At 42.8% G+C, this 19,457-nt stretch overlaps 1 protein-coding gene across 2 annotated transcripts in view; it reads left to right on the forward strand.

The window, feature by feature from the left end:
• Positions 1-15,053, forward strand: part of LOC101918669 (cytochrome P450 7B1) — a 126,154-nt gene extending 111,101 nt beyond the window's left edge. For both annotated transcript variants that reach the window (XM_055799227.1, XM_027778477.2), the window contains exons 4-6: positions 221-427; positions 6,534-6,712; positions 10,716-15,053. In XM_055799227.1, the coding sequence (XP_055655202.1) occupies positions 221-427; positions 6,534-6,712; positions 10,716-11,012 (683 nt within the window). In that variant the 3' untranslated portion in view covers positions 11,013-15,053. The remainder of the gene's footprint in view (positions 1-220; positions 428-6,533; positions 6,713-10,715) is intronic.
• The last annotated feature ends 4,404 nt before the right edge of the window (positions 15,054-19,457 follow it).

Below are 19,457 nucleotides of genomic sequence, written 5' to 3' on the forward strand. Positions count from 1 at the left end.
CCCCTTATTCCCCCCACCCCACACGCACACACCCCCCCGACATTACATTTCAAACTATTCTCATTAAGCAGAAAATTAGACTTCAGAAGCCTATTGGTCCTCATTAGCATTCACTGATCCTTGGCTGGGTCTGTGTCCTAACATCTTTTAATTAGCACACTGCAAATCTAATCAGTGTAATAAACGCTATTAATCTTCCTTTTCACTTATTTTCTCCCAGCACATCATTTTGCCTTCCTGTGGGCCTCTGTGGGAAACACGATTCCAGCTACATTCTGGGCCATGTATTATCTTCTGCGGCACCCAAAAGCTCTTGCAGCAGTGCGTGACGAGATTGACCATTTGCTGCACTCAACAGGTCAAAAGAGAGGGCCCACATATAACATCCACCTCACCAGAGAACAATTGGACAACCTGGTCTACCTAGGTAATTTATTTTTATCTGTTAGGAAGAAAAGAAGGGCTCTCCCAGCAAACTCACTTTATCACTCATTTCTGTTTACTGAGAAGGTGGAGGACACAGCTGCCTAATTGACATAATAACACCCATTTACATCAATTATAAATTATGTAGTTTATAGCTGTAGATACTCTCATTGCATGTAAACACTAAAGCCTAGGTAATTAACTATGCAAGGTATGCAAAAGGCTAAATCAAAGCTTTGCAATTATTTGAAAAAAAGTTGATGCCTATTAAGTTGTTTGATTCTGAGCATCTGCCGAAGTGTTAATGCATTTCAAATACTTCTATATGGTACTGCCAAGAAAGACCCTTTTCTGAAATTAAAGCAGGATAATGTATTTAAACTGCAAATGTAATTTTTTTCACAAGCAGTTTCTTTCTTTCTGTCTCCTTAACAAAACAAAAAGACTTCTAAAGCGGGCTTCAGTTGAGCGAATGCCTCCAATCAAAATATGAGAAGGTAAAGCTTTGCAGAGCAGAAATGGTGTTTTCAGTATTGAAGAAAAGTACCTTGATTCAAAATAGAGAGCTTTGAGGGAGATACAGATATTCCAGTTCTGGATCAGGGGTTCAGAGGAAGACCCTTGCCTGTACTGGAATTTGTTTGATCCAGGAGCTGGATAGGCTTTCAGAGCATCAGCTGATGGTTTCATTTCATTTGCTAGTGTACAGGCGCTGGCAAGATAAATGCTAAAGTTAGCCCAAGGGAGGAGAGGGGGTGTAGCAGGTAGGAACCTAACCTTGAAGCATCTGAAAGGCTCCATACATAGTGTTAGTAGGGTAGGCAACAGCTGAATAAAAGCTGAGAGGTTCAATATTCCTCTCTTTTTAAACATCAGAAACAGTCCCTTGTTAAAGCTGAGCTCATAATCTATAGATTTTGGTAGCTCATGTCTGTGTGTCTTGGTAGCTCATGGCCTGAACTGATGTCCCACTCTTAAATGAAGCTGTGTCAAGAGAGGGTGGTAGAGCAGTGCAGTATCTGTGCACGGTTTGGATCTAAGCAATAGCTGCCATTCTCCAGGACCATCCAATGTCGCATGTCTCAGGAATCTGTCTTCAAATTTGATTTGTTTCTTATAGTACAAATATAAAATTGAGTTTGATCCAGTTACTTTTTGTTAGAGCATTAATGTTAATCTTATATAGTGTGAGTCTAGTCAGTGGGTTTCATCTGGAGTCATGGCTGTTTTGGTGCAGATTTCTCTCTTAACTGATGGAGAGGGCTTTTGAAATAAGGGAGGTATTGAGTGACAGGGACACTTCTGAAGAATAACACAGCATTCTAAGTAAGTAATGTACTTTTAAGGAACACAGTAAAACTACATCACATCAGAGTTAGCATCCACCAAAAAATAAGAGAAGAGGAAAGCTACAAAGCGTCAAGAAGATCAAGAGAGCGTTTATTTTGTATTTGGAGACTGAGATGATAATGGCAAAGAAAAATAAGGACACACAAAAAAAGGTACCCCAGAAGTGTAGGAACAGGAAAATAAAAATACATACTTCACTAAAACCATCTGGTGCAAAATGGTATGAACAGTTTAGAAAATTAATTGTGTCATTCTTTTGCTGCTCCTTAAAATCTTGAAGAACCTTGGTTCAATTTATGTGTTGAATGTGCCACATCTTGTTTCATAATATTCTTGTAAAGCTTTTGTTAAATTTTATAATCAAGTTAAACGTAATGTGATATGAACAGAACCTAGATTTCAGTTCTTCCTGGCCCTTAAGTCATAAAGGGCCGGATACTGTCCTATAAAATAATAATACAGAAAAAAAATCTGTACCATAAGAGAATTAAAGTCACGCTTGATTGAAAGGGGAAAGGGATGTTTTGATAATAAATGTGTAGGAGGGACAAAGGTCCCAGTTTGCATTGCTTGTGCACCAAAAATCCGCATGTTGCGGGAAGGCTGGGAGCCAGTACTGCCTTCGCCCTTGCAGCTCGCTGACCCCAACCTCTGAGACAGAGCTTTTCCTCTTCCCACTCCCCTGTGCCAACCCAGAGCATAGGAAATCAAGATTTGTGTCCCTGCTCTTGAGTAAGGCAGACAAGGTGGGATTCTTGTATGTTCATCACCTTGTCATCTCATTCTCCTGTTTTAAGCGCTCTGATTCTCCGTCCTCTTTTTGGCCTACTATAACAAGAGCCTTTTTTTGGACTCCTCATGCTATGGAGAACAAGCAAGAATTGCTAAAAAGCCTTTCTCTGCAAGCAATGTTGTTGTCATGGTCAGATACATGGTCTAGAGCACAACATGGCCTGATTGACTTCTAAATTCAAAGCACAGGTATGTTATTTTTTTAATTAAAAAAATGAAAAAAACCCACCCAAAATTTCAACCTACAGCAAAACTAGCAAATTTTGGCCCTGATTATTTTTTCTCATGACATTTCTGGGGCAGCACACTTGGTTTTGTCTATGTAAGACTTTTCCCAAAACACAAATGTACGGATTTGTGTGCACAGAGTAACATATATTAATAGTCCTTACGGCTCACAACAGAGTTCTAATATGGTAAACGACATATGAGAATGGTCTGTTGGTTTTTATGGTTATAATGGAAATGCGAAGGGTAAAGCAGAGATATACTTAGTGCATGTTTAATGCTAGGCATGTTTAGTCAGTTCGTTTGTTTAATATTAGTCCATTCATTTATATGGTGAAGTATTCTTGCCCCAGGTCATAGCTGAATCCCAGATATTTCCTGCGAAAAGAGCACAGCTTGAAAAATTGTTTCATACACAAGAAAGGGTAGGAACCCAAAAACAGCTAAGACAGAGTGCATAGTCATAACACAAACGCTAAGCTATGAAATCATTGGTTGGATTGAGAGAAATGAATATATTTTCCTGGAATGGGCTGGGCAGAACCATTTAGTTCTTAGTAAGATGCAAATGTACTTGTTTCGGATTATCGTTTTTGTTGGCACACCGTGATGCCTGTGGGTAAATGACCCCCCCCCCCCCAAATATTTGCATACTCGATAGCTATTTTCCTACAATACACTCTAATAATTATAGTACCCTATTACCTGCTATGTGTTAGTGTAAAATTAACAATCCATTATGCACAATAAGTTTTATAAAACATTTACAGATAGATATCATGTTTAATTAAAATTAACTTGCCTACAAAAGCCAAATGCACTTATGATTCGCAATGACCTTTTATTACCTGCAGTCCCTTGTTTTGGCTGGATGATTGACAGCTTGCTGTTTGGCTACCATGTTGTATTTCAGCTGACAAGACTTTTCATTTTAACTCAATTTGCCTGCCTATCACAAGCTGGTGGCAGGCCAGTCTCAAGTCACCCAGCTTTGCCTCAGCAGCTTGCTCTATTTCTCATTAGTACGCATTTATTCAGTGGAAATTGGAAGACAAATGCTTGAAGGCATGTGAACTAAGTATAGCAAATTAGGGTTTAAAGACTGAATATTTATAAGTATATTGAAACAGTTTTTAAAAAAATATCTAGAATGAATTGGAAGCTGAGTGCTAGCTTTAGTATAAGAGAAACGAAGAGAGAAGTGGGAGGATTCTAAGAATAACAATACTATGAGATATATCTCTCTCCCCCCCACCCCCAACCCCCTCTAGAAAATATGTAAAATCTCTCTGACAACACCTTATCAAACAACAGCCTGGCTTCTTTATGTAGCGCTTGCACAGTGAAGTTTAGCATCTCATGTGTGTAAGAAGGGGGGAAAAAAATGAGGGTCATGTTCATTTGCTGCTTGGTTATCCCTTGGTATGCTTTAAATTGCCTTGTTTGTTCGGCACAAGCACAGAAACAGATGTTGCTCTACCGTGCTGGATAATTTACTGTACCTCACGGTGCAGAATGGAAGGCCTCCCAAGCTACCCAGCTGGTCTGTCAGCGGCGATGGCTGGTGTCTGCTGAACTATGACAACTGCAAGTAAAGGCTGCAGTTTTATTGTGCAGTTGTCATTCCTCTCAATGTATAGCTCCAGCATTTGTGGAAAGCTGACTGTCTATTTTTTTAATGTGAGCCTGCAAAGCCACATAAGCTCCATTCTCCTTTGTTGATCATAATGTGACTCATTACTTTTGTCATCTAATGATTATCGGCATGATCGCTCAGAGCAAGAGCCAAGCTCGCCTTCCACACATAACTGGTACTGGAAGGTAAAACAGATTTGTCATTTACGATCTGACCGCTAAGCCACACTTTGTGCTCCATTATTGTGATTAACTTCTGTATAAGATATGCTGCCCAATTGTCATTTGGGATCCGGCAGCGGGCAGGGACTGCCACGCTTTCTGGGAGGATGTCCACCGATAGGATGTGACTGCATCGCTTGGGCGGTAAAACGTAAACCTGCTATTTTGCAGCAGTGCTTTAATAATTTTTCCCCCCCCTCCTTCCCTCTTCCTCATTTGATTTCTGCTGTTGCTACATATGTCACCACTGTTTCCAAATGGTGGACCGGTGTGGAGTTACCAGCTTCATTTTCTGCGGGTTGAGGACAGTCTGGGAGCAGAGGCTGGACCCTTTCTTTGTACTGCGTAAAGTTTTGTTGCCAGAGCGCTGCCAGCTGAAATCTATCGTGTCAGGTGCCTTGTGGCTATCTGCAGTAGAGGCCATCTTCTGGAACCAGGGTTCTTTTCTGGCTTCGTCACCAACAAGCCGATTTGACTCTGCCTGATTATAGTAACGAAGGCAGTCCAAAAGAATATGCACAGACTCACTGTACGTCACATTGAATCACAGTGCTGACCACACAAAGCTGACCGCAGCCTCATTTCTTTAGACAAATGCATGCTTAAGGAAAAACCTCCTGCAAGAAAGCATCCAGGGCCACTTTATTTCCTATGCATGCTGCACCAGATTTAATTTTTAGTGAAAGAGCGTTTGTTATTATTTTTTTTCAGAGGCATCCACACTGGGTAGCTACTGTCTCTAATAAACTAACCTTTTGGGTGCAGCAGCTACAGTGCCTTGGTGAACACTTACAGAAGGCTTATTTGATATCACAGAACATAGATGCAGACACAAATGGATTATTATGTGCAAATGAAACCCTATTTTAGGCTATTTTTCACACTGATGATTAGAAGGAAGCAAGTCACATATAACAGTGCCCATACATGCTGGTGGAAAAATAGTCAGTTTTGATTACAAAGTGAGAGATGCAGCCCTAGACAGAAGCTACATGCTGATATACATGCTATCAGAATGATTTATGCAAATTATGCATATTATTCCCAAAGGAATTCCTCCTCAAACTGCCAGGATAAATTGCCGGAAATTAGCCATAAAATCTGTCGTGCTAGGAGCAAAAGGTGAAGGCCACTGGGAAAGCAAGGACATTCAGCTTCTGGAGCCTTCCAGGATGTGGTGGTGGAGACAGAAATCTTGCTTTTCCTAAGCCTGAAAGGACTATGGTTTGTTTTCTCTTGGCCAATTAAAAGTGTCTTTCTCTCTTAAAATTACCAGGAAAATAATGCATTGCTTTCATTCACTCTGACCATAACAGACACTATCATTTGGCAGCGTGGGTCACTGAAAAGAAAATAAATAAATTTTTAAATCCTCAGGATGATTATGGAATTAACAAGAAAAATTATTTTTCCAACGTATAGCCAGTCCTGCCATTACATCCAACAGCTTTCAAAAGGCAAGCTAGACAGCTCCATGGATGCTTTTGCTGGTATTTGCTTGCGACCTCCAAAATACATGTAAATGTGTAATGTATTCATGTCTTTTGATAGCATTGTTTTCAACATGATGCCTGAATAATGTCTTTCCACCCAAAACTCAGTGCTGCCTACAAGCCAGCGAAATTTCTCAGCACCATCAGTGAGAATCACATCGGGAGGTTCAGCATCATGGCTGCCCCCCCCACCCTGCGGTATTGTTTATTGCCTCCTCCTGGTCTCTGCTTTATGTTTGCTTTGGTTTGTGATTTTTTTTCCTTTTTTTTTCCTTTAGCCTGCCCTACTAAACCTGTCGAGATTCAGCAGCTGTAGCCATGTATAACTTCCAGTCATCTCCCATATTTCTGACACTTCCCCCCCCCTCCACTTTTGTTTAATCGCAGAGAGTGCCTTAAACGAGAGTTTACGAATGTGCTCATCCTCCATGAACATTCGCATCAGCCAGGAGGATTTTGTTCTCAAGCTTGAAGGGAATCAAGAAGTCGGTTTGAGGAAAGGAGACTGGATAGCCCTTTACCCGCAGATTTTGCACATGGACCCTGAGGTCTATGAAGATCCTAAGGTAAACATTCAGCTGGTGCTACTCATCCTACTCCAGGCACATCAGAGCAGCCAAGCCTTTTGTGATCTGTGGGTTGTTTTTTTGTTTTTTTGGTTTTTTTACTGCTGTTCCTTCTTGTGGAACAAATCTCCCTACTTTCAGATGTATTTTCTAGGGCCCTACAGGTCAAAGGATTCATGGCCTGAAGAGAGAAATATGGTGATGAGACTGACTGCACTGCTTTCAAAGGAATTGACAATTGCACATTGACTACCATAAACTTTAGGCTAAATGTGGGTTTTGTTTGGCAGTGGATCATTTGATACCCAAGGAGGGCTGAATAATAGAAGGTGGTTTAAATAGCAAATAATGTGGGCCATTTAGCTAAGTGCCCGCAAAGCATCATTGACTCTCTGAAGTCCTATAATAGCAGTGTCTTACTTGAGCCTTATGCTTTTTCACCTCCCTTCGTAGGGATTCACCCCTTCTTGATCAATTAGTAGAGTGTTGTGAACTCGAGACTGTAAAGCTGTTGCTCTGCAGTGAAGCTCGGAGGGTAATTGTGTCATCTCCTTGTATTTTTCTCTGACGCTTGAGTTAATGAATATCAAAGACTCGAAATTAATCCACCCTGCCTCAGCCTTAATACAGCTTCAGAAGTTCACCACCTGCATGCAAATTGAATAGTCCTCATCTTGGCTAGGTTGCTCCCCTGGATTACTGTCCCCAGCCCAGGATGCCACAGAGGAAGAGTGAGGGTGCATGCTGAGGCTGTTAAATGGCTCTGCTGCCTGAGAGGCAAGCACTCGATCCATTCCTCATCCCCATTTTCCTAAGCAAATGTCTGTCTCTCAGCCGTGCTGATTTCCATCCTTGGCATTTGAGCCAAAGAAGAAGGGAACTGGATTTTTGTACATGTTTATAGAAAACCCACATTAGAGGCATTGCTCCCTGAGGCTCTCTCAGGAGTGTAAGAATATGAGACTGCAGTGGAAAGATTAGATTCAAGTGCCTTGTTGGTGTGGGACAGCATCTCAATGTGCGGGAACTCCACCAGCCTCAGTGAGAGGAGGTGTGGAGCGTGTCATAGTTAGCAGAAGTAAGATATAGTTACTGGGATGAACACTGGACCCGTGCAAATGGAAGTGACATCCAGGAGGGCTCTGCTGGCTGTCCTCACACAAAACTGGAGACAAAGCCCACTGAGAAAATTAGGGTTTTAAAAAATAATCCATATATTGGCAAATAGTTGATTAGTATTTCTATCCTTAAAAAGTAACAACTAACAAATAAGCTTTTTCTCATTTTATTCTTAACACTTTATTTTGGAGAACGTTTATTGATTTGTCAAAAGTCCATCTGTTGTTTAGGTCCTAGACCAAAAGCATCAGCGTCGAAACTGATCCCCTCCCTTATCCAATAATTGCCGGAATATATTACCATATTTCCATTGCTTGAATATATCTGCTTAGTATCAGCTCTGCTCAGCTTTCACAGTACAGCTTTAGTTCATATATTTTATCCTTTTGATAGTGAATGAGCAATCCACACATTGCAGTACATTGATTTCAGCACATGGGCCCTCTCGAAAAGTGGGGAAATCACTGTTCTGTTTGGTTCTTAAAATATGCAGTGTGCTTTCAACAATAACTACTGAGGATCAGATAGAGATGGAAAATGAATTTTTTTGAAAGGTGCAGTCTTGAGCTTGTCAAGTATTTAGGGAAAACTTTCCTAGGAAAACAGGCAGCTTGACGAGATAATTTTGTAGCAATGCTTTTCTCCTGGATACATAAATTTAAGTTCAAACTATCTTCTGCTTTGGCACCGTATTGTATAAGTGTAGTGTATGTATTGTTGACCTCTTCCACCACTCATCAATCTCTAAGTAAATGAGTCCATTTTCTATAAAGTGGGTAAGTGAACCCCTAAAACCTAATTCAGCTAGTTATAGAGCTCAGTAAATAAACTCTGTAAATCCCATAGAGTGAAACATCAGGAAACCCTACATAGTGGCTTCCCAAACAAAGCTAAATACAAGACATAACAGGGAGAGACTTATATCAATCACAGGAGATTGCTCAGTTTTCATAATACTCTTAGCAGGCTGTCCATGCAGAACTTCATCACCTGTTGTTGCTCAGTGTCTTCACTTTTCCTGGCCATCAGCCACCCCGTTTCTTCCAAGGAGGCCTTGTGCATGGCTGAAAGTTCCTTGATTGTCAAAAATTAGTGTTTATTTAGCCACTGAACTAGCTTTTAAGGAAACACTATCCAACCCAAGGGGCTTTTGCAGCACAAGCCTGCCTTTGATGTCACTGTCACTGGCGCCATTCCTGTCTCACACTTGTTTTCTGCTTTCCCAATTTCTTAGACACCAATTTATTTTTTGTTAAAAGCAATTACAAGTCTCAGATGGCTCTTAAAATGACAAAGAAAGCATAAGGTTTAACCCAGTATGTCTTATGTTCAATACCACAGTTCTTAATTGCTCCAGACGCCAGGAGTCCACCTTGTGGAAATGTTCCAACAAAGTGAAGAGCTCTGGGTTGGGTTGGGTTGGGTTGGTTTTTTAAGCTATTACAGTTCATACTTAGCAGTGCTTTTTTGGAGCAGCAGGATATAAAAGTGAATCTTTTTTAAGGAAGAAGTGGTATTCTGGGCTTTCATTTGTTACTGTGCTTCAAATGAAGCAATAACTTAGCACGGTAAAAAGAAAAGAAAAAAAAAAGGTATGCTTCTTTTTTGCTGGGATGTTCAAAGAGACTGAAAAGAATTACTTGTCCATTGAAACACACATATAATCACTTTTATCTTTGTGGAAAATCCAGGCCTCTGCCATTTAGAGAAACAAGCTTCCATTCTTCAGCAACCGAAGTTACATCCCCTCCAGAGCACCTTTTACTTGTTCCCTTTCTCATAGACCACCTCCCCTGACACTTGTTTTTTTCTTGACAGCAAGACCTGCAGTACATGGTTTTCAGAGCCTTTAATCTAATGGGCAGATCGGTATCAGTGTATTTTTCATTGTGATGTGGGGTTTTTTTAATCAGTTGAGGTTGGTTTCTGTCTGACTGACTTGTTCCCAGCCAGCTCCAAATGGCTGCTGCTATAGCAGATGTATGCAAAGCAGGACAAATGCTAATGAGTGACCATAAGCAAGAAGTGTCTGTCATTTTTATTCAAAGCATGCAGGAGGATTTTGTAAGTGGTTAATTTGCCGTTGACTGAGTAAGGATGCCAGATCTCCTCCATTCAAAAACATGAATTATCTCTAAACAGGGATCCTGCTACTGGAAAATAGTCAGAAAGATGTTCAATTTACAGAATGTAGGTTACAAGTGCAACCTCAAGCCTTACTTGAAAGCATCCTCTTTCTAATGGTCAGTGACTGGTGGTTGTCCTGCTTTGCACACAGCTTCCAAAGCAAAACATTCAAAGGTAAGATGTAGCAAATTGAGCAGCAACCATCTCTAACTGAAGGGAAAAGGAACTGCAAAGCATCAGGTCTGGTTTTTGAATAATATGCACCACTGGGTGCAAAAGAAGGATGGATTTTGCTCTAGCTTGCAAGAGCAAGATCGGTGCAGTGCATTAATTTATTCATAGGCATTTGCAGAATTTGGCAGATTATCCTTATTCATGATGTATATACCACACTGAATGCGTATGATGCTCTACAAGAAAATTGTCCTTCCACTAAGGTTCATTGTCCCTGCTACAAAGCGGTCAAAATCTAATTACAATCAATATAGGCCAGACACTCAGTGGATGAGATGTGGAAGTTGAAGGAGCTTCATATAAAAGGGCTAAGCTAAGTAAGTGGATTTAAGGAGCGTTCTTTGCAGAGAAGATAATGTGAGTTAATGAAACTCGAGGGAACCAACTAAAAAGGAGAAGCTGTCAGCTCCTTGTCTTCCTCTTTATCTTATTTACTGGGTTTCAGAAGTGTTACTGTTGTGCAAACAAAGCAACTCATGTAACTGCCTTCTTAGATATCACGCTTGCTCTCTTTTATTTTCAGGAGTACAAGTTCGATCGATACATAGAGAATGGCAAGAAGAAAACCACGTTCTACAAGGCAGGAAGGAAACTGAAGTATTTCCTAATGCCCTTTGGCTCTGGGATCAGCATGTGTCCAGGGAGGTTCCTCGCAATGAATGAGATGAAAATGTTTATTTTCTTGCTATTGGCTCGTTTTGATGTAGAACTAGTGGAAAACAAAGCTGTCAGACTTGATAACAGTCGTATGGGCCTTGGTATCCTCCTGCCAGACGTTGATATTGCCTTTCGTTACAAGCTAAGGTCCTTAAGAAAGTGAGCGGCTGCCTATATGCCTTCTACTAATCTCCATGTTTTCTCTTGTTTCATCACTCAGCTTTGTATTTTTGGAAACATTTACTTTTCCCTCTCTGCTTTTACCTCCCTCCTTTTTGTTTCGAAGGAGAAAAGCCCTTGGGTTGGAGGTAGATATCAGATGCAGCGATATGCCACCTCAATTTGTCCTGCCTGAGTTGTGAGTAGTGAGGTGAGATGACAAGAGTTTGGCCACGTAAGTAGCCCAACGTCCCTACAAGGTGGACCCCCATACTCTTGGCCAGGAGTTGAGTAGGATTTACAGTGAGGGTGACATCAAGCTGAATCCAAGCCATTTATGTGGGAAATGGGCTCAGCACCTCTCTGTCACAAGGGTTCCCCCTTGTTAGATTGGGAGGTCCCGTACACCCACCATCTGAAGGCATCTCTGCATCTGCTCATACAAACATAACAGCAGGAAAGGGGGAACTTTATTCTAGGGGGGTGAAAGAATTTTTAGTAATTATTATTCTAACTTTTTATTCACTGTGTTCCCTTCATGGTCTTGAGTGTCTTAGCCCTTATTTGGGAGATGTGATGGAAGCCGTGCAGGGTGATGGGAGATGATTTGCAAGAATGTCTTGCTGCCAACACATTTCTGACTTCTGTTTTATGTACTGAGGGTGAATGCTTTGCTTTTCTTCTTTTTTTTCTTTTTCTTTTTTTCAATGCAGTGCAAAGAAATTAAGATCTGTGATATTTTCCTGCAGTCATTTAAAGTCAGAAGGGAGGTTCTGTTGATTATAGGCTCTGGATCAAGCCTAAATTATCTGTTTTGGCTTTTGAGCCAAAAAAGTATATTCTTCAGGGAGAAAATATATGAGCCTGTTTGAAATGATTCTATCGTCTCAAAAATTACCTTCTGTTGTCTCACTACTTTCCTGGTAACACGTCTGTGTGGGTTTTTTGACCATTTCCTGTGCTTATTCATTTCTCCAAAAAGGCAAAAGAAGAGGGCTTCTTTAATAGTGTTTTTCTGTGCCGAAGTTATGCCTAGGCAGGGTAGTGTGACCTGTGCTTGGAAACAGACTTGTCCGTTTACAAATTGGAAAATGAGTTTTTCCCTGGGGCCAAAATCTGAGCAAGTGAAAAGCCTAGCCAGCCACAGAAGTTTATCTGTATACTGGCTGCCCAGCCTGCTTCACTGAGTGATCAGCTCTTGTTTCAGAAATTAATTTCCTAGTGCGTAGAATTTGAGATTTTTAGACCCTGTCTCTCTTCCCAGCCGTCGCTTCAGAAACTGATGAGGATTTTCATGGCTGTCCAGTCTGAAGTTGCCAAGAGGATAATTGTGATGGGAGAGTAGCCATGTCTGTGGGCCTTGCCTTGTGTTCCCAGAAAACATCTCTCTGGGATATCCCAGCATGTGTCTTTTAATATCAGGAATTTTGCTCATCTCTAAAGCACTTGATGGTCTATGAATGGAACCTGCTACATACATACTAAGGATTAGAATTATTTATTGATATTCATGTAGAACCCTGTTTAGTTATTCATGTAAAGCACATACCCTAAATAAGCCTCAGTAGAAAGGCTTTCAGAGATTGGCACAGCCACATTCCAAATCCTCCAAGGAGAAAATTGTGGGTTTGTGAGATGTATTAAACATTTTCTCTTAATATATAATATCAATAATGTCTACAGCATTAGAGTACACCTACATTAAATGGGCTGTGCAGTTGATTAAATGCTTTAACTTTGCTTCAACATTTAATCAACAGCAAAAGCTGATTATTGCTTTGTGACTCAGAATAAAATTTGTTTTTATGGAGAGATTCTTGTACTGAAGTTACTCACTCCTGTAGTTACTCTGTAGGAGCTGTTCTAAACTCAGCCATAGCTCACAATCCAGTTTGGACATTAGAGCCTGGTTTATTGAGAGAGGAAATGTTGCTATCATTACACTGTTGACTGTATTCCATTATTGCTTAAATGTAAGCTGTAAAATTTCTTATGCCACAGTTATGATAGATCTTTCTTTGGCATCCAACTTTGAAACAAACCTGAAGCAACTGCAAAAATAACAGTAGGTATTTGTTTTAAACAGAGGAGGGTTTTTTTATGATTATATTTATTTTTAGAATTTTGAATTGTAATATTACAGGCTGCTGCATAAATTGGTAGGACATAATAGGACTGTGCCAAAAGTACATGCAAATCATTAGTAATTTCAGATTAATTGCTGATCAGTTTGTGTAGTATCTATTCTGAAATTAAAAGAAGAGCTAGATTGTCTCCAAAATAGTGAATTAAATCTGGAGGGCATGCTTCTATTAAAAAAAAAAAAAAGACACGGGTCAGAATCTCTTCTAGGAGTTGCAGGAAACCTCTGTGAAGGCACCTGGAGGCCTTGCATCGGGGTTGGAGAGGACCCCTTGCACCATGCAAGAGGCCAGCATTTTGCTGGGGTAAAAGTTAGTTGCTCTTTTTGCTCAGGGACCAAAATAATCAAATGTAAAGCAGGGCCTGCCCAGTTTTTCCTGGAACTGTGTCCCTGGTAACCCATGCTCATTGTAGATTAGTTTTGCTGGTAAGCAATGCATCACTACCCTAGCATACCCCAGCTGCAGAGGAGGTAAGCCTCACCCCCACGTAAAGTCACGAGAGCTAGAGCAGGGCGGAGAAAATGTTAAGCCCTTCTAGTCCACATACTCTGCAGCTGAGGAGGTGACTTATTAAAAGTCAGCAGCTGATCTGACCGGGAGTGACTCGGTCTCTGTCAAGCAGGGAGTGGAAGGCCCACAGTGTAGGTGCTCCAGGTCAATAAGCCATAGCAGCACAACGGGATGAGGGTGCACCATCCCTGGAGGCCCCAGCTGGAGCCAAGCTGGCCACAACGTGCTGTGCTGAGGAAAGCATGTTTCATGACATAGGGCACAATAAGGTTTTTGCTGACCTCCTGTGCCACAGAACCCAGGAGCAACCAGCTCTTGGTGTCTGTCACCAGGGCACGAAGATGCCAAAATCATCTGAGCAGAAACATTTGCAGTGCTGTTTGCAAGCATTCAGGTGCTGGTGGTGCTGCAGGAGTGAGTGGTGAGAGGCAGTCGGACCTTGTGCTTCTTCATTCCTCCTCTCCACCTCAGCAGGGAGGTCTGCCAGGCCTGCTTGTCTCACTCACGGACCCGGCAGGCACAGGGTCAGCCAGGAGGAGCACACATGTGCCCCTTGAATTTGTCTGCTGTTCCTCTAGTGAAATGGTGTGGTCACTGATCAGAGTGAGATGTGACTCAGCCGGTCAGTACCAGCCTCCGACTGTGAGTTGTCGCTGTCTGTGACCATTCTGGTAATCTCTTCTGCTATTTAAAAAAAAGGAAAAAATCTCCTTTTTTTCTCATATAAATAGGTTTATTGAGTCAGTATGGCCCTTTATAGCACCTGAGAAGAAAAGTGAATTCATCATGAACCCATGTGAATGCTAAAATGTGATTTTTCTGTTATTCTTATTTTAATTTACAGATTGTATGTTCTCCATTTTCTTGCTGGCACTCAGTACAGCTATAAGCTTCTGTTAACTTTTTAAACTCTTACATTATTTAAAAGTCTGTGTGTACCTGTTTGCAAATTAGACTTTCACATCTCTGCCAATGTGTCCTAATGTGCTAATGTAAAACCGTGTAAGAGTTGTTCTTTAGTTTATGCTTTTAAGCCAGTTGCATGTCACTATTTTTGGCATTGCTATTTTTGTGAATAACTACTGGTCCGTGAATTTCTCTTATAGAATTATAAATGATCTTCTATTTCATTGTTACTGAACTTTCTGACATTCAAAAGATTGTGAATTGCTCTTAATTGTGCAAACTGACATTTCGTATACAGCTGAGCAATGGTTAGGTTCTCCTTTAATAGTTAATATCCATCATTAGGACTTTTAGATCGAATAAGGTATATTGTGATTTTCTGAGCAAGAAAATTGAAACTTCATTATTTTATTAATCTAACATCTTAAGTGAATTTTGTATTTCAAGGACACAATAAAAATGAATATATCTATTTTAATATTGAATGACTGTCTATGGTATTTTTTCCAGCTTACATTTACACTTCTCTCGCAGATTCACAGCTATTGCTTTAATTTTTACAATTAATCTTCAGCATACCGCATTTTTCTGTTCCTTGATCTTGAAAGGTATTTCTGTAAGGAAGAAAAAGCCTCTAATTCAGCACTGGCGTGGAGCGACTCCTTTGTATTTAGGAAATTATCAAGTCTGGTTTACCCCCCATCAAACTTAAGCCAGTTCTTATCAGATGAGGGGAAAAAAAGGGTACTTCTGACATTGTTAGGACATCATTCAAAATTAATGTAAAGATCTGCAGTTCACCAGTGATTCCCAAATACAGCTCCTAGGCTTTTCCTTTTGCAAACCTCTGTGTAGTACAAGATGTACTACCTAGTGTAAAATATTCTGTCCTCTCAGATCATTCATTTTAAAAGGGGAAATGAAGGAAAATTGTTACAATATACAGCACTGTGCCAGCAAAGCACAACTTGACTTTTCTAGGTATCACTGTAGCTACCGAGTTCTTCAAGTAGATATTTAATATGAAGATTGTACCCTAAAGACATCAGTGTTTCTTCATTCTTTCATGCAGAAATGCTTGTCAGGTATGTCTGCGAGGGCTGTGGAAGATATGTCCTAGAGAAGGTAGACCTGCAGCATTTTTCTGGTTTTGATAAATGTGTTTGTAACTGTGCAATTGCTTTAACTCCAGATTATATTAGAAGTTACTGAAGTTTATAAAGGCGCATTTCTGAGTGAGCTTTCCGTGATGGTCTGAAAGATATTTGGGAGCAGGGGGTGAGGGGGGCCGGATTATTAAGACCTAACAATGTATTTTATCTAATACTTGGTTTGACATTAAGTGCTTTCTTGGTGTTACTTATATTATATTGTGTTTTAAAATTATTCAAGACATTAATTTATGCATAACATATGCTTAATCCATATGAATAGAGCTATTTTAACTGGCAGACCATAGAAAGTGTTTTCCTGCCTATTACTTAAACGAGCCTATGTACCCGGGCTAGTCGTGCCCCGATACCCACAACATAGCAGAAAAATGATCTCATTACAAAAGCACCCCTTAAAACTACCCTGAAGAAAGTATTGTGATCCTTAAGTTAATATCTATGTTTATAAATAATAATAAGTATGAAGGAATGGTTACTGCATATATAGAAGCACATACAAAATAGAAAATGTTCCACTTGCACTTGAAAGCAAATAATTAAACTGTAGTGGCATCTTTATCCTCGTATAAGCCAGTACAGTGTCTGCGCAGCCTATCCTATGTGTCAGGCTTGCCTGGGATCGTGGGTACTGAGGCTGTGTGAATACATCATTTGTAATAGCAGAAATGTGCTTGTCTTCAAAACTATTTACACCAAAATAAATAATCAAAAGAAGCCTAAGCTTCAGCTGTTCCTGCTCAGAGCCTTGCAGGATTCTATCTTGCAAGATTTTGTTAAACAGATTTTGACACTGATGTGTTGGTTTGGGTGTGTGTGTTTCCCCCCAGCCAGCAGCTATTAAGTACAGCAAAGTTGAATAAAGTCTGGGTTCTGGCTACAGGGAGGGTAAAAAACAGTAAGTAAACACTCCGTGATGACTTTTGACAGTGACTTCTTTCCTATCAGTTCATCTTTCCAACTACCTCTTTCTTCCAAATAGTTTAGTCGCTAACCTCCTACAGGCAGCAAGTCTTTCCCCGTCTGATTTCCATCTCGTGAGCCAGCGAATCGGCTATCTTCTCCGCGTATTTTTCAGTTGCCTTCTAAAAATGAAATCTTTGCAGCAGCCTCTCGCGAAATCGGCATGGCAGGTAGCTGCAGCTGAGAGAAGTGCCGCGTCGCTAAAGCGCTGAACCTGGAAAGCGGACGGGCGCGAGTTGTGCTCGGGACGGATGCTGGGACGGGTGCAGGGATGGATGCAGGGATGGATGCAGGGATGGATGGAGGCACGGGGTCTGCCGCCGCTGCGGGATGGCCGCGAGCCGGGATGCCGCCCCACCGTGTCCCGTCCCGCGGCGGGGGGGGGCCGCCCGCCTCCCTGCGTGCTTCCCGCAGCCCGCCGGGCTCCCGGCGCCGGTTTGCGCTCCCAGCTCCCCCGACCCCCTACAAAAATCAAGTGGGAAGGGGTGGGGAGGGGAGGGGTGAGGAGAGACTCCTGCCGCCCCATCCCACAAGCAACCCGTGCTTCCAGGGATGCTGGAGGGGGAAGAGGGGACAGGACTCCCGAGGAGGTTCTTAGGGGACCGGGCTGGGTGTTAGGTGAGTTTGGAGGACTTCGGCTGGTGGAGAGGAGGTTTACTCCGGAAAGGCGATTGTTCGCCCCTAATCCTAAATTATGAGGATTTAAAAATAGTATTAGACGGGCAATCTGTTCTGCAACTTCTCGGAAGAAATAATTGTTGATTTAGATAAGCACTGATCCCTTCAGTGTTTGATGAAGATGTTAATTTATGGCTGTCTAGCAGTTTATGGCTGTCATTAGATTTTCAGCTTTGTCTCTGTTTGAAATGTATCTTTCTTTTTATTTTAATCCGAGACAATTATGTAAGAAAACGGTTATGTTTGATCTAAAATGCATCATTTTCCTATAGCATTTCAAATTATTCACAGATCATAGTTCTTGTATGTGCATATATGAATTTAAAAATACAGCAATAAAGTGCTTGAAACAGACCATAAATTTGCTTCGTATTTTATTACACGTCTCGGAATCAGCTCGAGAGGACAAGGGCAACTAGGGGCTTGGGGAAGGATTTAACCCTTCCCGAGGCTGCAGAACCAGCCACACCAGAGCAAAGCCCCCTCGGGCGCACGCCGAGGAAGGGGGGCGCCGGCTGACACCGAGCTGATGAGTGACCACGGGGACCTGAGGCTGGCCGCAGCTCCCTGCTCACTTAGCAGGTCCCCTTTCCGCGGCGTGGCCGTCTGCTGCGGTCCCCGAGCCAGGCCCGGGGCGGCCACGCCGTGTCCCGGTGCCGGCAGCGGCTCCCGCCTCCGCTGCTGCCCGGGCCGGGCTGGCAGCGGGGCGGCGGGCAGGAGCGGCTTAACCCCTGCGGCGCCTGCCTGAGCCAAGCGCCTACTGCGCAAGGGGCCGGCACGAAGCCTCCGGTGGGCTCCGGGGATCGGGCCGCTCGCCGGGGCCGGGGCCGGGGCCGGGGCCGGGGCCGGGGCCGGGGCCGGGGCCGGGGCCGAGACCTGCGCGACTTCCCCGAAGTTTTGTCCCGCTCCGGCCAGAAGCTGTCCCGCCCCCCGAGCAAAGCCTGAGGACCCCTCCGGCCTGTTGGCAGCGGGTGCGGTCAGTTACGACCGATGGCGGGGAGAAGCGCGGAGTCCTGGCTCGTTTATTTTACCCCCCCAGCAACCCCCCTTCGCCGCCACCGCCACCACCGCAGCAAAAAAAGCCAAACAAAAAACCAGTGTTAATTGCTGTAAAGTTTCCGAGCACGTGGATAATTTACTTTGCCGTGTTTTAATTAAAAACAAACTTATTTATGTTTCTGATGTTTATATTACGCGATTTAATTACGTTTAGAGGCAGCGTCGCACTTTTTTTCCCCCTTCCACCCTAAATCACATTTTCATTAAAGGTTTTAATAAGAAAACTCACTTGACCACTATTCATTATCTAGTCCCCTCCATGCACACAAGTTCACTTACCCATTCATTTATTCACTTACTCATTCCAGCAGATCCGCTGCAACTGCTGCTAGCAGGGATGTGAACACTCATAATTATTTGTCAAAGTCTGGAAAGTGTATTATCCCTTCTTCTAGTGGTAATTAGTTACCATAGCATCTAATACGTAAATGTGCCCAGAGCACACCATTAACAGTTAAGCGGAGGATTCAATTTAACACATGATTATATCTTTCATAAGTCATTACATTAGGAAAGCCAATGTCACTCATGCTGGGACAATTTCAGGCTCCGAGCCGGGGTAAGGGGCCAGGGGCCGGGGTAAGGGAGCCGGGCTGAGCGGCGGGGGCAGCGGGAGCCTGCGGAGGAGGCAGGGGGAGATCCCGGTGCGATGGGGTGGCTGGAAACGGGGAAGAGGCGCTTTGGAAGGGGGACACGTTCATTTCTGGTTAAGCGATCTATCAAGCGTTAAGAGGGGCGGGGGAGCCTCTCTCCTCCCCCCACCCCCGGCACAACACGGCGCTCGCGTTGGCGAGACCTGCCCAGGGACCGGCCCAGCGGCTTCGCGCCGCTTCCCGGCGGGGCTGCGAGGGGCAGAGGGACAGGAGCGAGGGGCCGCGAGTGACAGCACCTCTGCCCGGCGGAGACCCTGCTGCTCCCTCCAGAGCAAGCCAGGAGGAAGCAAGAGAGCCCAAAGTCGGGCGGCAGCCAGGAGTGAAAGCGTTTTCATGCCGCTTTCTCGGCGCTCCGAAGCAGAGGCAG

Source organism: Falco peregrinus, chromosome 3 (genome assembly GCF_023634155.1).
Source record: "Falco peregrinus isolate bFalPer1 chromosome 3, bFalPer1.pri, whole genome shotgun sequence".
In the NCBI taxonomy this organism is placed as follows: Eukaryota; Metazoa; Chordata; class Aves; order Falconiformes; family Falconidae; genus Falco; species Falco peregrinus.